The sequence below is a fragment of the Dama dama genome, chromosome 9, assembly GCF_033118175.1.
Source record: "Dama dama isolate Ldn47 chromosome 9, ASM3311817v1, whole genome shotgun sequence".
Classification (NCBI taxonomy): domain Eukaryota; kingdom Metazoa; phylum Chordata; class Mammalia; order Artiodactyla; family Cervidae; genus Dama; species Dama dama.
In genome coordinates this window covers 10,492,996-10,519,257 of record NC_083689.1, presented here as the reverse complement: position 1 = coordinate 10,519,257, position 26,262 = coordinate 10,492,996, and the positions used below count along the sequence as shown (strand labels likewise).

Sequence of the window (26,262 nt, the reverse complement as noted above, 5' to 3'; positions counted from 1 at the left end):
TTCCTATAAGCCATACAGTGGAACTTAAGCAGTCCCTCTAAATTATCATGGCTATGTTTAAATTATAATTCTGTCTTGGCACTACTGACATGGTGGGGGGGGGGGGGTTGTAGATCATTCTTCTCTGTGGGGCCATCCTGTGCTCTGAGGGTGTCAATCCCTGGCCTCCACCCACCAGCATCCCATACCTCCCTCTTCGATAACCCCAGCTGAGAACCCTGAGTTATAAATGTGGCAGGCCCAGTTTTTGGCCCCTCTGACCACGCCAGCTTTCCCAGCCTCACACATGGCCCTCAACCCAACTGCGTGGGAAAAGACTAGAAGGCTGGCTCCAGCTCCATGTGCCCACTTCTCAATCGTGCCTGGGTCAAGGAACAGAATAATTTCTGACAAACAGCTAAAACAGGCTCAGCAAGTTGCAGCCTGCAGGCCAAATCTGGCCCACTTCCTGTGTTTGTTAATGAAGTTTTATTAGGACACAGACATGCCCATTTGTGTACACATGGTTGGTGGCTGTTTTCACGCTGAGAAAGGCAGAGTTAACTGTTTGGTGACAAAGGCTGTCTGGCCTGCAAAGTCTAAAATATTTACCATTGGCTCAGAAAAGTTTTGCTGACCCGTGATCTAAACAATAAAGCAGGAAATCTAAGTCGTAAAAGAACATATTTAGTTTTCTCCTATGGGACTCAAAGTTATTGCCGTTTTGAATGAGGGTTTGTGAGCCAAGAAAGCTTTGCTTTTTGTGAATTGCTCTTCTACAAGAGAACAGCTGCCCACTACCACTGGTGAGGCAGGCACAGGAGGAGTTGGATGACGTGCTACTTTGGGGAGGAGGCTTCCCCAACTTCTAGAATGAGCACACTGACTAGGACTGAATAGCAAATACACCAATAATAATCCTCTGAAGTAGGTCATGGGTGAGCTTCTGCCCTCCTGGGCTACATTCCCCCTTTTCCTTGGTCTCAAGGCATGTGGGATCTTAGTTCCCCGACCAGTGATCAAACTCATGCCCCATCCCTCAACTCCCGTGGAAGCGCAGTCTTAACCACTGGACCGCTAAGGAAGTCGCCATTACCCATTTTTTAAATAACCAACACATGACATGTCTACAGTCAGAAAATGCGAAAGTGTTTCCTATCGCTCTGGTGACAGCTTTTAGGAGATGATCCAACCCAAGATAGTGAGAGGCAGGAGGAGGGTGTAGCCTCATATCCTCTCTGAAAGTCCTGCTCTCAGCGCTCTGGTGGGGAAACGGTCACATGAGCAAGGAACTGGGACCACAAGGGAGCACCATGATGGCAATGTGGCTCTTCTCTGGGGCCGCCCGGCAAGGAAGGGACCGGCCCCCTCGTTCCTCTGCCATCCCCTGCAGCTCCTCACACATCCCAAATCAGTCTTTATGCTGAAACTCTCTGCCTAGTTCCTTTCCTTCATGCTCCCCATGAAGGAAAGGGAGTTTTAACGCAGCATACTTAGAAACAAAATTCACCACCATGCTCATCACCATCTGAGCCTCGGAGCTCTTTCACGCCCTCCCTGTATCTTTACCCACCTTTGCTCTTTTGGAGCTGGCTGGATTTTGTTCCACCTTCAGGCATCGTCCCACCGGCCTTTAATGCATCTGCTGCAGAAGCCTATTAGGGGAATATGTGACCTTCAGGGGACAAGACACCTTCCATCCTGCCGTGTGCAAAGCCTGCATCTGCTCTTACTTGGAGGCAAGGGGATAGACTCAAGGAGTTCTGACATTTAATTGAATATATACAGGATGAGGGCTTCCCAGGTGGTGCTAGTGGTGAAGAACCCACCTGCCAATGCAGGAGACATAAGAGATGTGGTTCAATCCCCGGGTTGGGAAGATCCCCTGGAGGAGGGCATGGCAACCCACTCCAATATTCTTGCCTGGAGGATTCCATGGGCAGAGGAGCCAGGCAGGCTACAATCCATGGGGCCACAAAGAGTGGGACATGAGTGAAGCAACTTAGCATGAATGCCCACACATAGAGGATAAATGTTACTTTTTTCAAAAAGGATACCCTCATATCCATTGAACATAGGAAACAATCAAAAATTTGCTGGCGGTGATATCTGACATGGCAGATTACAGATGACTGATTTTCTGTATACTTTTTAGTATTGCCCAGTTTTACAGAGAGAACATATTAATTCAGTAGTCAGAAAAAACAAAGCTTCTGTACAGGTCTTACTCTTCAAAAATTATAAAAAAGCAAGGAACACTTGGAGCTGGCAAGCCATCATAGTAATATAAAAGCAAAAAGAAAACCTTGTAAAGAGTGAAAGTATTTTGATGTACAGACACCACTCCTTCTCAGCCTCCCAACGGAGGTCTGAGAATAAGAAATAAAAGGCAAGTGAGTTGCAAAAGAAAAAAGAAAACTCCCTTCTTGCAGACAGGATACTTCACATAGAAAATCCCAAAAGAGGTTTAGAACCACTGCTAAAATTAGAAAGTAAGTTTAGTAAGTTTGCAGGATACAGGGCCAATATAAAAAGATACTCCTAGCAATGAACAACTTTGCGACCCCGTGGACTGTAGCCCACCAGGCTCCTTTGTCCATGGGATCATCCAGGCATGAATACTGAATGGGTTGCCATCTTCTCCGCCAGGGGACCTTCCTGAGCCCAGGGATCAAGACTGGGCTTCCTGCATTGCAGATGATTCTTTTACCACTAAGCCACCTAGGAAGCACCCCCGTATGCTGGACACCTAAAACCAATACAGTGTTATACGTGAATTATTTCTTAATTTAAAAAATTAATAAAATCTCATCACAGAAAAAAACAAATTAAAGAAATAAAGAAAAGACAGTATCTTGTATAATAGCATTAAAAACCACCAAATACTTACGTATAAACCTAACCAAACATGGAGAAGATCTGTATGCTGAGTATTACAAAATACTGATGAAGGAAATCTAACAAAAACAAATAAATGGAGAGGAATACCATGTTCATAGATTGAAAGACTTTGGTGTTTTTAGGATGTTATTCTCCCTAAACTGGTACACGGATTCAGTATAATTAAAATTCCAGAACCTTTGGTAGGAAATGGCAATATAAGTCTGAAATTTGTACAGAAAGGCAAAGGAACTAGAGAAACCAGTTTTGGAAAAGAACAGAGTAGGCGAATTTGCAGGACCCAACTTTAAGACTTACTACAAAACTATGTAACCTGGGCGGTGTATAAATGGCCAAAGGACAGGCACACAGAACAGTGGAAAAGAACAGAGGCTAGAAAAGATGCACACATGTATAGTCAATTACTTTGCAACAGAGATGATGAGACAATACAGTGGGGAAAGGAGAGTCATTTCAACAAATGGCACTGGAATATGAGGACATCTGTACACTTATAAATGAACTTGAATTCCATCATCACTGCAGATACAAAAATTAATTCAAAATGGATCCCAGACCTAAACGTAAAACCTAAAACTATAAAACTCAGTGGAGAAAACATGGGAGAAAATGTTTGTGATCTGGGCTGAGGCAAAGGTTTCTTAGCTAAGACACCAAAAGCACATTCCGTAACAGCAGATATTGACAAAGTTCATCAGAAATGAGAACTTCTGCTGTTCACAAGACACTTAAGAGAACAGAAAGCCAAGTCACACACTGGAAAAAAAATATTTGCAAATCACCACAAAGGGTTGATATTGAGGACATAGAAAGAACTCTCACAACTCAAGGATGAGAAAAAAAAAAAAAAACACCTAATTTTTTTTAAATGGGCAAAAGATGTGAAAGGACACATCACCAAAGATATAGGAACGGTCAATAAGTGCATGAAAAGATGCCCAGTATCATCAGCTGTTACGGAAATGCGATTTAAACCCACAGTGAGATGCCCTGTCTCACCCACTAGGACGGTGTTGCCTTAAAGCAATCACTCTCCTCTGTGGCTGCAGCCTTCCTGGGTAAGTCGGGCAGTCTCTTACAAAGTCACACACACAATTCCCTTAGAATTCCCCTATCGGGAGAGATGCCAACACATCCATGCAGAATCCTGAACAGCGATGTTTAAGGTGGCTTTACTCAGAACTGCCAAAAACAGGAAATAAACCCGATGTCCTTTGCCAGGGAACCGCTGAGCACACTGCGGCCTGTCCGTGCAGTGGAATATCAGCCAGCAAAGGAATCAGCAGTAACTGTACAGAGCAGGCAGGGCGACCTTTACGTGACAGTGGCCAGTCTGCAAGAGGCTGCATCCTGGGTGGTGCCTTTAAAAGATCTTCTGGAAAAGCTGAGCTACAGGGACAGAAAACAAATCGTGGTTGCCTGGGATGGGGAAGGGCTGGTTCCATCAGAGCACAAGGGGTCTTGGGGGTGACAGACTTCTCCATCTTGACTGTGGTGGGTCTGTGACTAGATGCACTGGTCGAAACTCACAGAACTGTATGCTGAAAAGAGTTATGCTTCCTTTATGGAAACTACACCTTAATTTAAAAGATGAAAAAAAAGAAAACGGAGACGCTCTTAAAAATCTAAAATACTATATAAGCATGCAGACACATGGGGGTGCTGTAACCAAGCTGGCCAGGGAATTTTAAAATTATGAAGTGTGGACTCTTAGCCTTTGTTGAAAATTACTTCAGTAATGTAAACCACGGACTCTGGGTCCAGATGCATCATTTTAGGTTCATCAGCTGTAAACACATCACACTCTAGTGTGAGATGTTGACAACAGGGAGGATAGGCATGTGAGGGGGTGGAGTGGGGGTGATGTATGGGAAATCTCTGTACTTTCCACTCAGTTTTGCTTTGAAACTCAAATTGCTCTAAAAAAATTAAGTCCATTAAAAAAAAAAAAAATCACTCCAAGCAGCGTATCAGTTGGCACAAAGGTATCCTTTTCCTTCAAGCCAGGTCTTAAATCATGTTACTTAAGAAAGAACCTGCCATTCATCCTACCAGAATAAAAGAAAGGCAGTAGAAATAAATATTTAACTAAACTTTATCAAATCGTATTATTTTTTCCAAATCATAAACAAAGACTTGAAAAATGGGGTAACACAAACCTTACACACACTGGCGGGTGGTACACGCTGAAACAAAACGTCACTGGGTAACCTAAGGACTGTTTTCATTAAACATCACACAAAGCGGGTTCTCAGACTGTTCAATGTTTTCTGCTGTCATTTTCAATGGTCTCATCATCCTCGTGGTGTGGCTAGAAGGTAAGTCACTAAGCCCTTCCTGTAACACTGGGCGATTCAGGCACGTCATTTTTCCCCGCAGTCTTTCTCTCACACCCTACAGGTATTTTTTATGATACCAGCCAAGGCCAGGGAACTGTGTGCCAGGCACTAGAAGGAACTGCTTCAGGACAGAATCCAGAAAGGAATTACTGTGTTGAGAGACAGGAATAACTTTATGATTCACTAGAGCTCATGGCTCTGCAAAGGGAATTCTCTAAGTGATCAGCCACCCACAACAGAGATCCATGCCTCGGCACGATGGGCGTGACAGTCCCAAAGGCAAACTGGGCCAAACCCCTGAAATGTTTCCTTTAGGACCAGGCTGTGTCTGGCTGGTGCAACTTGTCTCAGAATTCCAAGTTCAGAACTGTTTCAAATGTACGTTATATGTTACCTTTCTGGGGGCTTTCTTTTCATACTGCAAGTACCGCGACTCCACTATCCTTCCACCTGTAAGAGACACACAGTTGGTTTATAATAAAACCACAGCATGAGGTGTTAACGATCCACCAGGTACGCAGGATGCCCACACCCCACCCCGAAAGCTGGGCACTATCAGCCCTCCCTGCTCAGCCTTGAGCATGTATGAGACATCTATTGTATGCAAGAACACATGAGATACCTCCTGTATATAAGGGCTTCCCAGGTGATTTAGCCGTAAAGAACCTGCCTGCCAACGCAGGAGGCGCAGGAGACGTGGATTTGATCCCTGGGTCAGGAAGATTGCCTGGAGAAGGGAATGGCCCACTCCAGTATTCTTGCCTGGGAAATCCCATGGACAGAGGAGCCTGGCAGGCTAGGCTGCCAAGGGTCACAGAGAGCTGGATATAACTGATTGATGGAACACACACACACACACACACACACACACACACACACACACACACACACACACACACACACACACACTCCCTCTCTCTCTCTCTCTCTCTCTCTGTACAGAAGTGCTTGGGTTAGAGGCGGAGCCACAGAGACCCGAGAAACTGTGATCAAGGAAGAGCAAGGGGGCTTCCCTGGCGGCTCAGTGGTAAAGAACCTACCTGCTAATGCAGGAAACCAGGTTCAATCCCTGACCCCACATGGCTTGGAGAACTAAGCTGGTGCGCGGAGCCTGTGCTCTGAAGCCCGGGAACCACAGTTACTGAAGCCCCCAGCACCCTACAGCCTGCGTTTGGCAACAAGAGAAGCCACTGCAGCGACAAGCCTGAGCACCGTTAACTAGAGCGTAGCCCCCACGCACCGAAACTAGAGAAGAGCCCATGCAGCATCGAAGATCCAGCACAGCCAAAAATAAATAGGTAAATAAAATTATTTTTTTAAAAAAGGAAGAGCAGGAATATGTGCCAACGGTAAGAACAGAAAGTGGACTCATGGCAGGGCAGGGAAAGGAAGAAAGAGCTTCCAAGGTGGCCACCTAGGAATTCCCTGGTGGTGCAGTAGTTAGGACTCCGGGTTCAATACCTGCTTGGGGGAACTGAGATCCCACAAACCCTGCCGCATGGCCAGAAAAAGGAAAAAGGCAAAGATGGCCACCTGTTTACTTTCTCCTCCCGCCCCAACTTGCTCTGTGTCCTGTGACCCCCAACTGCCCTTCTCCCACCCAAGCCCACCTATGACCCAATCATGGTACTGCCTTTTACATCCCCCAAACCCACTCCTAGCTCAGGACTGCTCCCCTGAGACTCACTCAGTACCAATACCCTTCTGGAACACAGCCATATTCGCTGGTGAAAGTCCAGCCCCACATCCCCTTCCTCACCTGACCCTGGGACACTGAAGGTGGGTGGAGGAAACCCACATGTCCCCTCCATCCTCCAGGGGCTCTCACTGCACACCCAGTGCTCACCCCCAGTCCTCTGCTCCGACCCTCCACCTCCTACCCCGGGCCGTCCCTCCGGTCAGCCAGTGACATCTTCCCTACTTCACCGGGAAGACAAAAGCAGTCCCAGGAGGTCCGCCCATGTGGGCATCCAGCTGCCTCCCAACCTCAGGGCCATACCCTGGGCTCCCCCATGTGATGGAACTTCTGTGCTTGGGGGTAAAGCGAACCCCCAGCTCTGGGAGGTGGGGCCCAGCCCTTACCCAGTTGGGAAACTGCCCTGGCAAACCTACTCCCCTAGCACTGCCCTATATCGCCCCACTTCCTCTCTCCAAGGGTCACACTGTTCATTCCCTCTCCACTCCAACCCCCGTCCCCTCCCACTTCTCTGCTCCCCTTTACTATGCCGGCTCCTCCTCCTCTCCTCCCCGCTTCCCTGGAATCCCCCCACTCCCCAGTCTGGCCCTCACAATCACAAGGCCACCAAAGAAATTCCTTCCGGCCAGCCCCGAGATGTCCGAGCTCCGAAGCCCAGTGGGCCGCTCTCAGTGCTCGTTCTGAGGCAGCAGCAGTGGGCAGCACGCTGGCCGCACCCTCCTCTCTGATGCACTGTGTCCTCCAGGCTCACCACCCTGCAGCAGCTACAACAGGCTGTCCTGTGGGTCCCGTGTCCCCTGTTCCTCAAGCTAGCAGGCTGGAGGTAGAGCTGGCGGTCACCCCAGGCGTGCCCCAGGCAGGGAAGAGCCGTGCCTGCAGGGAGAGTGGGCTCACTCAGACAGTCAGGCAGGACGCACCGAGGGTCCAGGTCAGAACAGGCAGGGTCCAGGGCGGAGAATCAAGCCACACGTGGGCTCAGCCGCCACGTGTCCGGCAAGGGACTGGGGCGAAGGACACCCCCAGTTCCAGGTGGAGGAGACCATAATGTGCCGGGTCTAATACCGTCAACAAAGGATTTGACTCATCTAGGAAGGAGATTCTGGGTTCCCTGCACAATTGAAAAACAGTTTCAAGCTGCTGGAAAACTAGAATGCACCTGCTTGTTCTCAACAGTGATGGGTTTTCCAAAGAAGCAATGTTATAAGGAAGGATATAATTTGTGTCCAAGAACTAGACCATGTGTAAATAGGCCAGATGTTACAGACCAGGTAACATAAACCTCCATTCGCTGGGGAACTAGAATTCTGCTCCAAATTCTCTGACAGCCACATTGATGCAGGGCATAAAAATACTTCAGCCTAACAGAGGCTTGAGCTGCAACGTGGGAGAACCTTGGGTCTACCACCCAAACTGGGTACTGCCAAGAGTCAAGAAGGGCTGTTGACGGTGACCCCAGACACAGAGGTGGACTTCAGACACGTGGGTGCGCCCGAGAGACTGACACACTTATTCAGAAACAAACTGTGATGTTTTATAACAAATTCAGCTCAGACTCTCCTCACCCACTCTCACCAGTGGGTGTGTCCTCGGCACAAGCCGAGACCCGAATGGCCAGAAAGGCCCACTGCCCTAAGCAACCCCCACCAGGGCCTGCTGCACCCTTGGCTGCAGGGCTGGGTGACCAAACTCAGGGCCCCCAAAGGTGTGACTAGAAAGAAGGGAAGTCCCAGCTCTCCTGCGCTCACCTGTTTTTTCCTTTTTCCCCAGAAGCACTTACTGTGGGGCGGGGGGTTGGGGGGGCGCGGGGGGGGGGCGGAAATCACTTTTTTTGGTCAAGCCTGCAACATGTAGGATCTTAGTTCCCTGATCAGTGCCCACTGCATTGGCAATTCCACAGAAGTCCAATACTCACTTAATTTCAGTGGATTCCATTTCAAAAGATAGATTCTCCAATGTTACTCACCTTGTGTTCTTCCTTTGCTCCTAGCACCCCTGGCAGTGCTGGGGCCCACGGCAGGAGGCTTCCTAAAAGAAAGAAACGGGGGGAGGGAGGTCTTGTTAATGCAGGTGGATAAAAGGTGGACAGCTTTGTCCCAGCACCCACCCCTCTTGCCCATCTCTGCAAGGTGGGGCCACCTCCACGGGACGAGGGATTCTGAGTCCCAGCCTTGTCACCTGGGGAGAACACCTGAGAAGAGCAAGCTTTTCTTTGCTGGCTGGGCCATGTGGCATGCGGGACCTCAGTCCCCCCACCAGGGATTGAACCCAAGCCCCCTGTGACTCAAGTGTGGAGTTTTAACTGCTGGACCGCCAGGGAAGGCCCAAGATCAAGCATTTTTGCTGAGTCTGAACGATCTCAACTTCACTGATTCATCAGACGTTTGTGTGCCAACTGTATACCACTGAGGATACATGGTAAATACTAGTCTAGGTTTCTCCTCTGAGAGGGATAACCAGCAATTTCCTATCAGGCAAGTGTGAAGAGGGAACCGGTAAAGGGGTGGGGGTTGGGGGTGAGTGACAAGTACCATTAACTCACATACATGACGAAGGACATTCCCAAACAGGGATCATCAAGGTCAAGGGCTCAGGAGCCCTTGAGGAGAGGGCACAGAGAATGATGTGGAAACTGGAATCAGTAAGACCCAGTGTCTGAGGAGTAAAGAATCTACCTGCCAGTGGAGGAAACGTGGGATTGATCTCTGAGTCAGGAAGACCCTCTGGAGGAGGAAATGACAACCTGCTTCAGTATTCTTGCCTGGGACAATCTCATGGATGGGAGGCCTGGAGTCGCAAAAGAGTTGGACACAACTTAGCAACTAAACAATAAGAGCCCTATGGCTTAGCTGGAGAAGACTGAATTTAAGGAGGCGGTGAGGGATGATAAAAACACTGCGTCCCAAGAGCTAGGCGGACAGGAGGTACTTGATAAATATTTGTCAGATGAATAACTCAGGAGTGCTTGCTGAAGGGCAAGTCTGACCCCTAGGAGACATTTGGCAGTGTCTGAACACCCGTGATGGTCACAACAGAAGGGACTGCTATCAGCCTAGTGGGGGAGACCAATGCTCAACACCCTGCAATGCACAGGACAGCGCCTATCACAGAGATGACACCTGCTCCAGATGTCAACACTACCAAGGTTGGGGGACCCCTGATGTGGTGAAGGAGTGATTGGCAGCGTGGGAGGCAAGTCTGCTGCAAAACTCCTGTCAAAAAATTACGAACCTTGATGGGAGTCAGGGGGAGAATGAATGCATGTTTGTGTATGGCTAGTCCCTTCGCTGTTCGCCTGAAACTATCACAACACTGTTAATCGGCTATACCCCAAGACAAAATTAAAAAAAAAAAAAAAATGAACCCTGAATATTCTTCAACCCTAAAAAGGAATGAAGTACTGATACGTGTTGAAGCAAATAAAGCTCAAAAATGTTGTCCTGAGTCAAAGAAGCCAGGCACTTAACATCATGTGTTGCATGATTCCATTGATAGTAAATATCCAGAACAGGCTAATCCATAGAGATGGAAAGCAGAGTGCTCAAGAGAGGAGGATACATATATATGTATGTAATTATGCCTGATTTGAGTTGATGTATGGCAGAGACCACTACAGCAGGATGCCAGGCAGGGGTCTGGCCGCTGTCAACCCTCCTGACGTCACAAGACAGGCTTCACTGGTGACAGTGGAGCTGGGCCCCTTGTTCAGCTCAGGGTGGCCACCTTCCGGGTTACAGGTCCTGATCCAAGGGGAGACCCAGGCCAGGGCTGGGGGACCTCCAAGCCACAATGGGGAGAGGCAACTTAACAAATGCTGGCTGGGCGCCAGGTGCTCTGCCCCTTCATGGAGTGTTCCTAACCCCGCAGACACCTAACTGTTGGCCTGCTTTCTCTCTGTCTTCCAGGCAAGGACCTGAGATTTATACAGGCCACTCCTAGGGAGTCTCAGAGCTGGAAAGAGACAGAGTAAAGATTCCCTCTGGGCTACTCAGGTGGTGCTAGTGGTAAAGAACCTGCCTGTCGATGCAGGAGATAGAAGAGACGAGGGCTTGATCCCTGGGTCGGGAAGATCCCCTGGAGGAGGGCGTGGCAACCCACTCCAGTATTCTTGCCTGGGGAATCCCCTGGACAGAGGAGCCTGGCAGGCTACAGTCCACAGAGTCTCAAAGAGTCGGACATGACTGAAGAGACTTAGACAGACACACACACACACGGATTCCCTCTGGGGTCTGCGCCAGGGCTCTGGAGACAAAGCAAAGAGACTTAGGCCAAACCTGCAGGGACCGGGAGGGTTGGGGAAAGGGTGGCACTATACCTGTGCCAGCCTCAAGTGCTTCCCCCAAACTTCAGAGAGGCTAATGTTAACCTCACAGTTAGGACAAGGGGCTATGGAATAAACACAAGGGATTTATTTCAGGCGGCCCGCTAAATTTTCATGCGCACAGGCACAATAAACCTTGGTGGAATAAACAAAGCCTTGTGAGACATGGAGTATTTCCTGTCATATCAATAAACAAGGACGTCCCAGTCATCAGTGATTCCAGTCCTCCAGGGCACCCAGGAAGGAGACAAATACATAGGCAACCCAGCAGCCATTAGGCCACAGCAACTCCACACGGGGAGCCCTGAAGAACTCAGTGCAGGATACTGGCCCTAGACAGTTGAGATGAATATGAAAGGAATGATTTCAGTGAGCCTAGAATCTTGCATCTTTCCCTACATATAAAAGCACTAGATTCCTTAATTTGAGACACCTGGTTTTCTTTAATTCACAATAATCTCTTGACCTTCAGGCTATCTGCCCTTTGTTACCAACTGTTGAGTCCTGCCCCCAGGCCACTGGAGGCCTCGCACCAAGACCACAGACACGAAGCCCAGAACGAAGGTCACCTCTGAAATTGACTGAGCCCCTTTGTAACCACTGCTAAAAGCCCACCCGCCATGATCATCACCAGCAGGCTTCTAGATCCCGAATTAGGCACAAAAAATTAGGTACAGCCCACAGCTGTACTCACCCTAAGGTGCCCTAACCAATCACCTAACGCCAACCTTCCAGCAGGAATTTTCTTGGTCTTGAGGCTATAAAACTTGGCTATTAATCCATGAAACCTGTCAACCCACTTGCTGCATTTGCAGCGTCCTCATTATCTCTGCTCTTTGCTCTTAATAAACTCACTCCCTTCTGAAATGCTCTCTGTCTGGAAATTCTTTTCCAACTGGAGCTCAGACTGCCTCAACACAAATTTTCATATTATTTGACTCCTCCCTGTCCCTTCAGAGCAGTTTTCTCACGGTTACCTGAGATGCTGCCTCCCAGGCTTAAGTCCTAAACATTTCCGCTGAATAAAACATAACTCTCAACTTCCAGGTTGTGACTATTTTTTAACTTGACACCCGGAATCACACCTGGCAAGAGGGAAGTATTCCACATCTGTCTCTTGCTGTGTGAGCCTGGGCAAATGGTCTTTCCTCCCGAAGCTTCCATCGTCTCATTTGTAAATGAGGAACACAGGATTAAAAAAAAAAAAAAAATGTAGATGAAAGGAGATATTTCAGCGGTTCAACAGCTGTCCACTACAAAAAAGATAATTGGAAGAACTACGGATCACATTTAGTAGCGAGGCACGGCTCTAAACGCTTTAAACCACACACTAGGCGGCGGCGTCATCAGCCAGGTTTCTCCAGGGAGGAAAGCGAGGCACAGAGAGGTTAAGTTACTCGCCAGAGAACGCCCCGGATGGAAACTTCTGACCAGGGACTCGAACTCGTCCTCGGGTCCTGCGCCCACGCTCCCCAGCATGCACAAGGCCGCGTCCCACCTCCCAGAACCCGCGCAGCTCGGTGGTTCTTGGAGGGGCTCAGATTCGAACTCACCCCGAGGACATTTACCTCCCCAGCTCTGCGGCCCCTCAGTCCCCAGACCTCGACTACAGCCCTCCAGCTAACACCCACAAACCCAAGTCCGCACAACTTACGCAGCGCCCCGCCCCGAGGTATCCGCCATTTTCCCGCCTTCAACTCAAAGGCCGGCCTCTCAAGTCGAACCCCCCGCCCTCTCCCGGACCAGGCCATATCGCGACGCCGCAAGAGGGGTGACCGTGAGTAGAGCGGCGGCCTCCTGCGCGCGCGTCTCTCTGGCCTCCCCTCACACTTGGTTTCGCCCACCAGCGGCAGGGGGCGGAGGGGCAAGGGCAAGAAGTCGGAAGCGAGGGGCGGAGATTCGTGGCCCTCCGCCCCCTGGCGCTTTTGCGTCATGCCCCCCCCCGGGCCCGCCCCTCCGGAACCCGGAAGCCGGAGCGCGCGGGGGAGCGGCGGGCGCGGCGGGGCGGAGCGGCCAGACTAGCAGCGGGCTGGCGGCCGGGCGGGGACCTGGCCCGGGACCGGCGGCGCGCGGCGGCCGAGGCCCAGGTGAGTGCCTGGCGGCCGCGGGTTCAATGTTCTATCTCGAAGCTCGCACCGGCGGGCTGCCTTCCCGAGAAAGACGGGACTAAGGGTTAGTAGGGAGGGGTCTCGCGAAGGCTGGGGTCGTGGGGGCGGGAACGAGCTTGAGGGTCTTGGAGAGTTTGCAGGAGGCGGAATGGGAACAGGACGTTAAAGGAGAAAGTTGATGTGATGGGCCTGGTGAGGGAGTTTTTGGGCGGGTGTGAGGGCAGATCTTGTGGCTTTGATCAGCTTCTCTGAAGAGGACGTGGCTTAAGTGGTAGTTGGGGGGTCGCAGGAAACGGGGCTGGGAGAGAGAACGGCAAGGAGGCGGGGTTGAGAGGCCCAGGCTGGGGGTTGAGAGGAGCGAGGCCGGTGGGGGAACAGCCGGGGTGCGTTGGGAGGAAGAGGTGTAGGACGGCCTGGGGGCGTCTGCTTACGGTGAAGAGGTAGGCGGATGGTGCCTGAGGGAGGGCAGCGCCTGCGACTCACTGGGTGCTCAGTGTGAGGTGCTCTGGACCCACTGGTGCGGTGGCCGCCGGTACGAGGGGAAATGGGGGATGGGAGAGGAGGCAGAAAAGGGGTAGAAGCCATGGCGAAAACTGAGGTCTGGTTCAGGGAGAGACAGGGGAGGAGGGGGAGGACAGGACTAGAGTGGCCCGGTTCAGATGTTGGCGTGCACCCCATGGAGATTTGGGGAGGGGACGCGTCTTCCCCTCTTGATTCAGCTTATTACTGGCATCACCCGCCAACTGCTGGGTGACCCAGGCTAGTCCCAGCGCCTTCTGAGCGATACTCAGAACTTGAAAACCCAGCACACTCCTTCTAAGACTGGACTGGCTGGAGCCTGGGGATTCTAGCGAGCAAGGAAGGAGCTCCTGGGCCCCCGCTTTGGGGCCGGAACTGGGTTTCAGAGGCGGGGGGGGGTGGGGGGGTGGGGGGTGTGCACACACCCACATGTGCTAGGCTGTCACCATCTCCTCCCAGTTGCATCCTTGGACTTAAATGGGTAAAATGACATACAGGAAATCTGTTCCCCAGCAGCTGAGAGCTCAACCCAGGACAGGCGCAGCCTCTGGTGGGTGCTCTGTAGACCAGCAATCTTTAAGGGAAAGCCTCTCCCACACCTCTGTCTGAGGTGGGAGCTGCTGGGGGACATTGTGCTTACAATTGAAGGGTACCAGCTCCTACCTCCCTGAGGTATGTCCTGGTCTTGGAGTCCCCAGACTCTCAAGGCATCCGGGAGCATGGAAGGTGACATGGCCAGCTGGAAAAGTTGTCTGATGGGCCTGGCTCTGGCAAGGGCCTTGCACTAAACAGTTTGGTTTTCTTTTTTAATCTGACTGCATCACACAGCATGTGGCATCTTCGTTCCCCAACCAGAGATTGAACCCAGGTCCCCTGCATCGGGAGCTCAGAGTCCCAAGCACTGGACCACCAGGGAAGTCCCTGCACTAAATGGTTTTGATCAGCATTAATTTCTTTTCTTTCCCAGCCCTGGGGATCCTTGTCTGGAATCTGCTAGAAGGGCTAGAGAGCCTGGGTTTAGAGCATGTTCAGGACAAGAGTCTGGATAGCTTGAATGTGAAGAAGGCCATGGAAAGATAACCACCCCGTTCACTTCCAAAATGTTCTGGCGCTTAGGGAACCTTTGTAAGCAAGACTCTCAGCCTTGTTTCCCCAGAACACATGATTAGAGCCCACAGTCATGCCTCCTGCAGGTTTTGCGTTTGGACTTGCCCTGGCCGGGACTCCCCCGCCACCCCACCGCCCCGTCCCCCCTGCCCTCGCCCTCTCCCTTCATGAACTGGACCAGAATCGTCTGGTTCCAAAGCCCTGCTATTGTCTCCTTCCTGTACGAGGAGTGTGGCCAGGCACATTCTCATGGAGGGTCCTGTGTTGGGGGTCCTAACCTCCAATCAAATCTCTTTGTCTTTCTCCACCTGCAAAATGAGTGGATTGGCCTAGTCAGTGTTTCTCAACTTGGAAACCCAAACCTTGGCTTCTCCAGCACGCAGCGTCCTCTAATTTTATGCAGCCCTTGACAGATGAATCCCCACTGCAATAATCCCTCTTTTCCATCCTACAGTTTATACCTCAAAATGATTATTGTACCACTCCCTTATCTTCCATGTAGAAAATTGCAGTGCCAAACGTGCTTTCACACGTCGTACCTGTTCCCAGGGTTTCAGCTGCATCCTTCTGGCCGAAAATCCCTGGGTGAGACCCTCTGTTGAGTCCAGGCCTGTGACTCAGAGAAGCAGGTGGGGACTTGGGAATCTCCCTTTTCTATTTCACTGTAGGATCCCCAGGGGAGGGGGGCTTGTTAACGTACTGCTTCCCATTCCTTGTCTTCCTGAAGTTGTGTGTCTTGGGTGGGTCCAGAGTTCAGTAAAGCAAGGGCTGACTGTGTCAGACGCTGTGGACTGAGTGCCAGGGACGAGGATGGGCCCTCACGCCCTGATGGAGGGACATTCTAGTGGGCCACCCTCCCCCACAGGCGTGATGGAGTTCACAGTAACTGGTCAGTTCAGTAGCAGAGATGACACAAGAAGTTGTGGGGACAGAATCAGGAATGACCAGCTCAAGCTTCAGGGCATGGGGGATTCCAGTAGGTTTCCTTGGAAGAGGTGGCTGGCCGCAAGCCAAGCCTTGAAGGATATGGAGGTGTTGAACCAAGCCGGAAGAGGGAACCACATAAGTATGTCCCTGTGTGGCTCTTCATTGAACATCTGCTGTGATAGACACTTTCATACCCAGTTCTCTTACTCTGCCAGGCATCAGCAGGGAGACTGTGGTTCCCGTTTACTAGATAGAGTGAGGCTATAAACTGAGGCTCAGGAAGGTGATGACTTCAGAGATGGCTCTCTGTGCTTTCCAGAATTAGAAAGCTCAGTTTGCTAAAGACCAAATTATTGGAACAGTGTCTCGACTGCAACACCATTGACATCTGGGGCCAGGTCATCTGTTGCTGTGAGGGCCACCCTGGGCCTTCTAGGATGTGGAGCAGCAGCCCTGGCCTTCACACACAAGATGCCAGTAGTCCATACCCACCTCAAGTCGTGACAACCAGAAGTGTCTCCAGACATGGTTTGTGTGTACCCCCAGGGACAAGAAGTCTCTAGTAAAAGCTGGTTCCTGCCACCAGGCCTACCGTCACCTCAGTGACTCTTTGGTGTTTGTTGGACTCCCAGCAAATTGCTGCCAAGAGCAGGCGTGGGGAAAAGAGGCCAGCAACTGAATTCTGCCGTCCACTCAGTTCTTAATCTGGAGTCCTGATAAAAAGGAGACACCACTGGGAATGGACCAAGGGGGAGTTAGGGAACGTGCCCTGAGAATGTTGCACGGAGGAGGAAGAGGAGGTGAGCCGGAGCACTCGTCATTCGCTGGCACAGCAAATGCCATTGTCTTTCTCTTCTTTGTCTTCCCACTGACCTGGATTTCTGCAGGCACCGTCCTTGTCTCAGAACAAATGGTTGCTTTTCTTCCGAGATTAGAGGTATTCGATTCTCTTCTCAAAGAGCTCCTTTGGAGGCAGTCCCAGATCACTGTGGCTCTCGAAGCCACATTATCTTCTCCCATTTGCCCTCCTGGCTCCAGACACAGGTCCATCCTCAAGCACAGGCTGTCTAACTTTTGCTCTCTGTGCATCCTCCTCTGCTTGCTCCCCGACCTTGACACTGCTGCTTTAACTCCGGGGGCAGAAAGGGCACATTCTGGGGCCATCCGACCCCTTCTGAAGGCCGCCCTCCCCCCAGCCCCCATCCACCGGCCCTTTGTGCGGCCAGCATCCCCAATCAACTGTGCCAGGCAGCCCCTGCTCGGCCTCCCCGCCGAGCAAGACAGGCCCTTCTCTCTGCCCTCGTCCCGGAGACGGAGGAACAGAACAAAGGGCTCTGTCTGAGCGCGGCCGGGGCCCCCAGCAAGCCAGCCCGCTGCCGGCTGCAGCTCAGAGACCCCCACTTCACCTCGTTGCCTGTTTCATTTTGGCCCCGAAAGGGCTCCAGAGATTAGGCACGTCTCAAAAACGCAGCCGATGAGTTTGGGTTCTACTCATTTCCTTGTCGAGACTCTGAGCCTGAGTCCTGATGATAAATAAAGTAGTGATTCAAGGGTTCAGCCTGTGGCTTAGTCGGAGCAGTGAATAAGCTGCCCTGGTCTGACTCATTCGTTTACATCCCAGCTCTGCCCTGTTTCTTGAGGTTGTGTGTGTAAGAGGGAAGCCAGCTCCGAGTGTTTCATGACTGTCACTGCCGGCTGTGAGGGCTTCCTGGGGCCACCGTAGCAAAGTACTACAGCTGGGTAGCTTAAGCAACAGGAGCGTATTGTCTTGTGGATCTGGGGGCCAGAAGTCCAGATCAAGGTGTGAGCAAGGTTGGGTCCTTCCAGGGGCCACCAGCGAAGGATGCACGCAGGCCTCTCTCCTCAGCCTGTCAATCGCCGTCTTTTCTCTGAGTCTTCACCACATCTGTGCGAGTCCATGTCCAGTTGCCCGTTCGGATCAGTGCCCATCCTAGTGACCTCATTTTAACTGAATCACCTCTTTAAAAGCCCTGTCTCCAAGTACAGACACATTCTGAGGTCCGTGGAACAGTAGGACTTCGATACAATGAATTGTGGGGGGTAGGTGCATGCTCAGTGGTGTCTGACTCTTTGTGACCACATGGAGTGCAGCCATCCAGGCTCCTCTGTCCATGGGCTTTTCCCAGCAGGAGTACTGGAGTGGGTTGCCATTTCCTCTTCCAGGGATCTTTCCAACCCAGCATTCGAACCCAAGTCTCCTGCATTACAGGCAGGTTCTTTACCTCTGAGCCACCAGGGAAACCCTATGGGGGCCAGCAGAGGGTTGGCGGGGGACACAGTTCAGGACACTGGGTAGGAGATGTTTCATTTTTTGTGGAATTAATTTAGTAAGGGAAATTTCATTTAATAAGGGAATTTTTGATAGATAATCATCCAGATAGAGAAAAGTTCATTCAGTTTTGTCTCATTCACTGAAATAAACATTGTGGGGGAGATGGGCAGGTTGGCCACGTCACCTTTGGAAGTGCCCTCTTAGGGAATTTTCCAGCTCTTGCACATGTCCTTATACTTGGAGTGACTACAGAGAGGCAAGAACATGACTCAGGGGGAGCAGAGCGTGTGGGACTTTATTAGGGATGTGTTTAGAGCCAGACGTGGGAGACAGTGTGTGCCCACCCAGGGGCTAGCCAAGGTTTATAGCTGAGGTATATGGGGGTCCCTGTCCTCAGGTTTGCCAGAGGGGGAGTCCAGAATCAACTCCATTCATGGAACAAAGTGACTTTGGGGCCAGCTGCTTCCACAGGTGATGAGACAAAAGAAGTTTCTGGAAGACTTGAAAATCATTCCATAAGAAATGTCGCCAAGCCTGGACCAGATTTGGCGATCTCAGGTGTACCAAGCAACAGGAGTAGCCCTGGTCTCTCTGCCCAAGCACTGGTGTCTGGCCAGCAGTCATGCCCACTGAAGTCAGATTCCCAGCCTGGTGAGGGCTGTGAAGTGCCTGGCACTGGGCAGACTTGGAACCCGGGCCTGGCCTGAAGTGGCTGATGAAGAGGAAGACGTGGAGCTCTGGTGTGGTCATCTCCTCCAAGGCCACTGCTGCTGCTGCTTCCTCGCAAGTGGGGTGAACACAGCATCAGCATCAGGACCATGAGGGCTTTGCCAGGATCTTCCCACTCATCTCTCAGAGCGTCTCCATCCCATGCAAGGGTAGACAGAACCTGGGGAGCCGAGCGGAGAACACTTGGAGATTTTTGCATCTCAGATCCCATGGGTGCACCCAGGGGCTTTCATTTCCTGGTGAGTGTGCCAGGGTCCAAGGCCACTGCTTGGGAAGATGGCCAGAGTCCTTGGCTGTCATGTGGAAATGCTGTTTATCAGAACGGTGACACACAGGACTTCCCAGGTTGCCCAGTGGCGACGATCCCCCACTTCCAATGCAAGGGGCGCGAGTTCAGTCCCTGGTTGGGAAACCATTTTCTGGCATGCCACATGATGCACACAAAAACAGGTGGCACACGATGTTAAGAGCATAGTAGCCTGCCCCATAGACCCTCAGGGAGCTGGTCCCTTTCCTCCTGGTGGTCCCCAGGGAGTCTGCCCCCTGGATTAGCAGGAAGAGGAGAGGATGAAGATGGGGAGGCTAAGGAACACATGTCTGAAAGTGGAAAGAGTGACCTGAACAGGGACAGGTGACTCTAGGCGCCAGCAGCTCGGGCAGTTACCCCACCAGGCCGGCGCTCTCTCGCGCCCTCCTTCTCTGTCTTGTGTGGTCAGGTGAACACGGACTTGGAATCACACGAGCATCTTTCATGCCTTTGAGGCCCTGGAGAGACCCTAAAGTGTGCAAACTTTTGTTTTCTGATTTATTCAAAGCATCTTTTCTCAGCCTTGGCGTTGGTGCTGACCGGGGCTGGATTGTAGTCTGTGGTGGGACCTTCTTGCCCATCACAGTGTTGAGCAGTGTCCCCAGCCTCCACCCACCAGTTGTGAGTAGCACCCCCTCCCAGTTGTGACAACCAGAACTGTCTCCATACATGTCAGGTGTCCCCTCGGAGGAGAGTCACGCCCCCCACTCCTCACCATGGCGGAGCTAGCACTGCAACCCCCAGAGCCCTACCCTGAGGGTCTGCAAAAGGGAAAAAAGGTGTTAGTTGCCCAGTTGTGTCCAACTCTGTGACCCCATGGACTGTAGCCCACCAGGCTCCTCTCTCTATGGGATTCTCCAGGCAAGAATACTGGAGTGGGTTGCCATGCCCTCCTCCAGGAGCTCTGCCTGACCCAGGGTTCGAACCTGGGATTCCTGCATTGCAGGCAGATTCTTTACCCTCTGAGCCACCAGGGACGCCGGGTCTGAACTGCCTGTAAAAACCAAGCGGGGTTCCCTTGTTCTCTGGGGGCTGCTCGGCCTGGTCTCAGGCAGGGCCTTTGTGTGTTGGCACCGCAGCTCTGCCCATATTAGGTTCGCAAGGTGGCTTTCCATTTGGGCGCAATGACAGATGCACTGTGTGATTGGAGGGTAGGGGTCGCAAAGGGCCCCCCTCTGCCTGCCCAGACCCGCTTCCCAGAAGACTTCCTGAGTCTTTGCCAGCCCACTGGTCTATAGGGAAGGACCCAGATGCCAGCCCCCGACAGGGCCTTGCACGTCTGCCTTGCCCTTGTAATCAGAACCCACCTGACCCATGGACCTAACCCAGGCCACCCTCAGTCCCCCTGACCTGTCACACCTGCAGGGACTGCCCAGTACCCCTCCCCCCTCCCCCTGGTCTGCCTGCCACGCTAGGTCTGGCTGATCCTTTCCTGATGTGTCACTGTGTCTTCGTCCTTTCTGCCTCCAACCCCCCAGGGCTCCCTATCAGCCTTGCAGGAAAATCTAGACTCCTTCCCACATTCACAAGGCCCTGTGGGATTTGACCTTCCTGACCCCGGCCCCTCCCCCTCCAGCCTCGGCCCTGCCAGCCACACTGGTCCCCTTGTTCGGAGGCCAGCCCGGGCTGCCCCTGCCCTTGGAGCTCACCGCCCTCGCCTCGGCTGCCATCGCCACGCTCAGCCCATCCATCCCCTCGCACTGCGCAGGCCTAGGCAGCTGTCTTCTCTGCGCACTCCCCTGCGCTGCCCCGCCCCGGCTGGTCCAAAGTGACCACCCGGCCCTGGTCAGTTTCCATCCCCGTGGCAGCACCGTTGACATCCAGGACCAGATCACTCTCTGCTGTGGGGGACGTCCCGCGGGTTGCAGGGTGTTGAGCAGCGTCCCAGGTCTCCACCCACCAGATGCCAGAAGTCTCTCCCTTCCCCCCAGTGGTGACAACCAAAAATGTCTCCAGCCTTTGCCAAGGGTCCGGTGGGGTGGGGCAGGATCACCCCCTCACCCGCCCCACGGCTGAGAGCTGCTGCTTGCACACACTACGCTTTTTCTTTCCGGAAGCACCGTTAGTGTTGGAAAAGCCTCTTCACTAGTGGGTTGGTCTGTCAGGTTGCCTGAAGGCCAGACCTCATCGCCACATTCTCACTCCCTATTTTACCAGCTGCCTGGCCCAGCCCGGTGGGGTGGGCAGCAGAGAGACACTTGGTGACTGGATGGATTTTGAAAGAAGACATCCTCTTTGGGGATGTAGCAGCAGGCTCCGAGAAGGATCGGCCTCGGGGAGAGATGCATGGACCAGGTTGCCCCAGCATGGGCCTGGGAGAAAGAGATTTTTCTAGGACTCAGACTGGTTGGGCCAGTCTGGAAGGCCAAGGGACGAGTTAAGAGAGAAAGGGACAGTCACGAGAGGGTGTTTGGGAGGGGCTTCTCTGGGGGTTTTTGAATTAAGCAGAAGAGAGGTGGTGGCCCTTCCTGATCACGGCCTCTCTTGGGGAACTCAGCACCCTGTGTGCACAACACCCTGGACCCATGTCCTGGGGCTTCTGTTAAATTGGCACCACAAGCTTGCATGGCTTAAATGATAGAAATTGATTCCCTTGAAGTTCTGGAGGCCAGAAGTCCAAAACTAGAGCATCAGCAGGTCCATGACTGTCTGCAGAGACTCCGGGGCGGGGGGTAGGGGGGTGGAGGACCCTTCCTTGCCCCTTCCAGCTTCTGGGGGCTCCATGGCCTGTGGCCACATTCCCCCACCCCTAACTTAAATTAAGCCCTAATCAGTCTTACAACTCTCAGCTGCCAAGAGTGAGAAACTTGCTTCTTTTGTAGCTGTTTCTCGGCAGGTCCATCTTACCAATAACTTCATGTCATCGTTTCCTTAAAAAAAAATCCCAGCAGGCTCAAGGAAACACGCCTGGAAAAGTGGAAACTCGCTGCCTCCAAAACAGCATCCTAACTGATGCTGCTGTAACCCTGGCCTCCTCCTTTTAGCTTGAGGATGATTTCATCCAGTAAACATGTGGCTTCAAATTATGGCCTTATATAAACGAAGCAGCTAAGCTACACTTTCTAGAGGCCCCCGTCTGCCTCATTTTCCAGTCAATTCCGAATCTTTCGCCAAGCCGATCGGCAGAATCTGGGCTTTTTCATGCACGAGGCCTCGGCCGGACTAGAGAGAGCAGCTCTTTCACATTTGTCACTGGCCCCCAGGGCTGGACTTTGGGTCGCCTCCTCCTCTTCCCGGCACCTCCTTTCTCTGAGAAAGGCCCTGAACTGAGGCTCGCATCTTCTCAGAGCATGGAAGGGACACTGGTACGGTGTTTGCCAAAGCCTTTTCATTTTTCACCATGCAGACGTTTCGGCGGGAATTCTTGTTATTGTGCCCCGAAGACTGGCTGTTAGTTAAGAGGGAGTAAATTCCCAGTGTTCTGCAACCACCACCTGTGTCGAGTTCCAGAACATTTCCATCACCCCTAAAGTAAACCTGATGCCCATCAGCAGTCAGTCCCAATCCCCTCTTCCCCAGCCTCCTGCAACCACTCATCTGCCTTCTATCTCTATGGATTTGCCTGTTCTGGACATTTCATTATCAATGGGATCATCCTTGGTATCTGGCTTCTTTGACTCAGCATGATGTTTTGGAGGTTTGTCCACCTTGTAGTTTGTCTTAGAGTGTCATTCCTTTTTATGGCTGCATAATATTCCACTGGGTGATTGGACTACATTTTGTTTATCCACTTATCCTTTTTTTTTTTTTTTTTATTTAATTCAAGTTTTATATTTTCGACTCTACCGGATCTTCATTGCTGCCCACGGGCTTTCTCTAGTTGCAGCGAGCAAGAGCTACTCTTTGTTGCAGTGCAAGGGCTTCTCCTTGCGGTGGCTTCTCTTGTTGCAGGGCACGGCCTCTAGGCACGTGAGCTTCAGTAATTGTGGCACACAGGCTCAGTAATTGTAGCTTGCAGACGCTAGAGTGCAGGCTCAGTAATTTTGGCGCACGGCCTGAGTTGCTACACTGCATGTGGGATCTTCCCAAACCAGGGCTCAAACCCATGTCCCCTGCATAGTAGGAGGTTTCTCAACCACTGGGCCACCAGGGGAGTCCCTCCACTCGTCCTTCAATAGGCATTTCAAGTCCACCTTTGGCTCTTTCATCAGGAATGTTAGAGTCTGCAGTGTGACTTAGATTTAGTGATGAGCACATAATTGTCCGCCGTGTTCCAGGTAGATAGATCCTCTCAGTTCAGGGATGGGTTTTCCTTCCTGCTCACACTGCGTGCGCTTCCATGAGCTTTGGTCAGAAGGCAGAACAGGCTTTTAACTTGGGGGCATTGGGAGCGGTGGTTTGAATCAAAGACAGACATAGGTTTTTGGGACCTGCCATGCCCGACACAGAGCCACAGTGTACAGTTGCTACTTTGCTGAGCTATCCCTCCTGGGGACCTGGGGCCCCCAGTTCCTCAGCCCCAGACTTGCTTCCTTTCATTCCAGACACAGTCTGGGGCTTCCTGGGGTGCAGGTTTCACATGCACTTGGGACAAGACCTTAAGCTACAGTGTGATTGGCTTCCAGGTCTCAGGCTGTGTTTAGACTCTGTGCAGAAGGCATGCTTAGAAGCCAGAGAACTCAGCTGAGTGCCTCAGTGAGCTGAGGGACTGAGGGACATAATTTGTCCCCTGCTTAAGGACATCCCCCAAAGCTGTGGTCATCACAGCACGGCACCACGCAGCTATCAACAGCCCAGGGGCAGACCCACGCGTGTGTAACGTAACTTCACTTATCTTCTTTAACAAAGAAGTGCCCTGGTCAGGGGAGAGACAGATTCTTTAAGAAAAAGCAGGAAAACACTCGTTTCATTCTTTGAAGCTCGTCTGGATCCTCCTTTCACCTCCCACACCGTACTGGGTTGATTGGTGTCCCCCTAAATTCATGTCCCACCTAGAACCTTGGAATGTGACTTTGATTAAAAATCAGGTGTTAGGACTCCCCTGGTGGCCCGTTGGTTAAGAATCCGCCTTCCAATGCAGAGAATGCAGGTTTGAACCCTGGTTGGGTAACTGAAATCCCACATGCCGCAGGGCAGCTGAGCCCAAGTGCCTCAACTACTGAGCCACTCCATGCTCTGGAGCTCAAGCCACGACTAGGGAGAAGCCCACGCACTGCAACGAAAGGTCTCGCGTGCCACAGTGAAGATCCTGCATGCCGCAACTGAGACCCGATGCAGCCAAAAGTGAATAGACAAATAAATATTAAAAAAATAATAATAATAAGGTCTTGGTGGATGTAATTAAAGATCTCGCAGTGGCTGCATCCTGAATCCAGTATCTGACGTCTTCATAAGAAGAGGGGAGGATCCAGAGACAGAGAAGGCCTCCGAAGAAATCGGAGTGATGCCACTACCAGCCAAGGAGGGGCAAGGGTCGCCAGAAGCCAGGAGAGACACAGGAAGGTTTCTCCCTCATGATCTCCAGAAGGAGCCAGCGCTGCCCACGCCTTGATTTTTAGGCTCATTCAGAAAGGCAAGACAATACATCTTTCTTGGTTTAAGCCACCTGGTTTACAGTCCTTGGTTAGAGTAGCCCTAGGAAATTGTCACACCCTCCAGTATAACTTCCAGATGAATAAAGACTTAAATGTGGCAAGTAAGTCCAGGGAGGGAGAGGAAGACAGCATGTGGTTCCACGCTCATCAAATCTGGGAGAAGAGTAGGCTGCCGACATCATGGAAGAAACGACCCACAGATGTGTCTGCTCAGAAAATGTGGTATCTGGATCAAAAAACAGCATACACAGAAGTAAATTGGTATGTGCTTCCCTGGTGGGTCAGCGATAAAGCATCCGCCTGCCAGTGCAGAAGACACGGGTTCGATCCCTGGTCCAGGAAGATCCCACATGCTGTGGAGCAGCTAAGCCCGTGCACCACGGCTATCGAGCCTGCAGTCTAGAGCCCAGAAGCCGCAACTGCTGAGCCCACTTGCCCCGGAGCCCTGCTCCACAACCAGAGAAACCACCACAGTGAGAAGCACGTGCACCGCAACTAGAGAGCAGAGAAGAGCCTGCACTGCAGTGAAGACCCAGCACAGATAAAACATAAATTTTTTTTTAAGTAAATTGGCATGAATTAAGTTCATCAGACATCGCGAAGATGTCATACTCTTGCTATATACAAAGAGCTTCTCCAGAACAGTAAGCTGGGTAGGCATGGTTCAGTGGGGGGAAAATGGGCGACCAACATTAAATAGCTTCCAGAAACAGAAAAATCGTTACTGAAGAATACACTTAATTCTCCAAAACCCCAGCCTGACAGAGGATTAAATGTGACAAAACACTCTTTTGTGCCCACAGATAGCCACAGGTTGAGAAAAATATTAATCCTCGATGCCAGTGAGGCTGCTCCGGACCGACCTATCTCTTGGGGGGGCGGGCCTCTCCGGAAGTCACTTGGGAAGAGGGAGTCAGGGGCCTTCAAAGTGAGGCTGTAAAGGGGATCAGATGAGCCAAGTGTTCAGGTTAAAATGGTACCACCTAGAGAATTGGGGGTTCTGGATCTACGAGGGTACACTGCATTGGGAGCAGAGCTTCCTAGAGTCTGCTGGAGGGGTCTGAGGGACATCGCAGCCCGAGAATGCGGACAGGGGACATGGATGGCGCTGGAAGGAGGCAGCGGGGTGGAGCCTGCCTGTGTCTGAGAGGAGCGGAGGGCGAGATGCCAGCCCCTGGCAGTGGCCTGGTCAGTGCTTCTCGGGCTTGTAGCCCAGGCTGTGGGAACTAGACTTCCCACTGTGGGTTGGGGGCTTCAGGCAGCTTTTCCATGACTGATGGGGCCCTGCAAGGTCTGCCCTGTGAGCCTGGACCTGGCTGAATGAGACGTAGCCAGAGCACGTCCAGGAACTGCTTCCTGACGGCCGCCAACCTACCGAAGAGGGGCTCTGCTGCATGGGGGTTGACGGCCAGGAGAGGAGGGCTGGCCGGAGGGAGGCCCCAAGGAGCTCTGTACTGGGACACTCACATCTAGACCAGTATTGCAAGGGGCTCCCCTGCAGTGGC

At 51.9% G+C, this 26,262-nt stretch overlaps 2 protein-coding genes across 6 annotated transcripts in view; one reads left to right on the top strand and one right to left on the bottom strand.

The window, feature by feature from the left end:
- HAUS8 (HAUS augmin like complex subunit 8) overlaps positions 1-12,974 on the bottom strand; it is a 35,804-nt gene extending 22,830 nt beyond the window's left edge. For 4 of the 5 annotated variants that reach the window (XM_061149936.1, XM_061149935.1, XM_061149933.1 and 1 more), the window contains exons 1-4: positions 12,888-12,974; positions 8,879-8,940; positions 5,614-5,669; positions 1,553-1,634 (exon numbers count right to left, since the gene is read on the bottom strand). In XM_061149936.1, coding sequence (XP_061005919.1) covers positions 1,553-1,634; positions 5,614-5,669; positions 8,879-8,940; positions 12,888-12,916 — 229 coding nt within the window. In that variant the 5' untranslated portion in view covers positions 12,917-12,974. Of the gene's footprint in view, positions 1-1,552; positions 1,635-5,613; positions 5,670-8,878; positions 8,941-9,587; positions 9,682-12,887 lie in introns of those variants that run through there. The other variant, XM_061149937.1, reaches the window with a different exon arrangement.
- A 280-nt stretch (positions 12,975-13,254) lies between these two features.
- MYO9B (myosin IXB) overlaps positions 13,255-26,262 on the top strand; it is a 109,092-nt gene continuing 96,084 nt past the window's right edge. The window contains exon 1 of the mRNA XM_061149922.1: positions 13,255-13,320. The gene's annotated coding sequence lies outside the window, so the exon portion shown is untranslated. The remainder of the gene's footprint in view (positions 13,321-26,262) is intronic.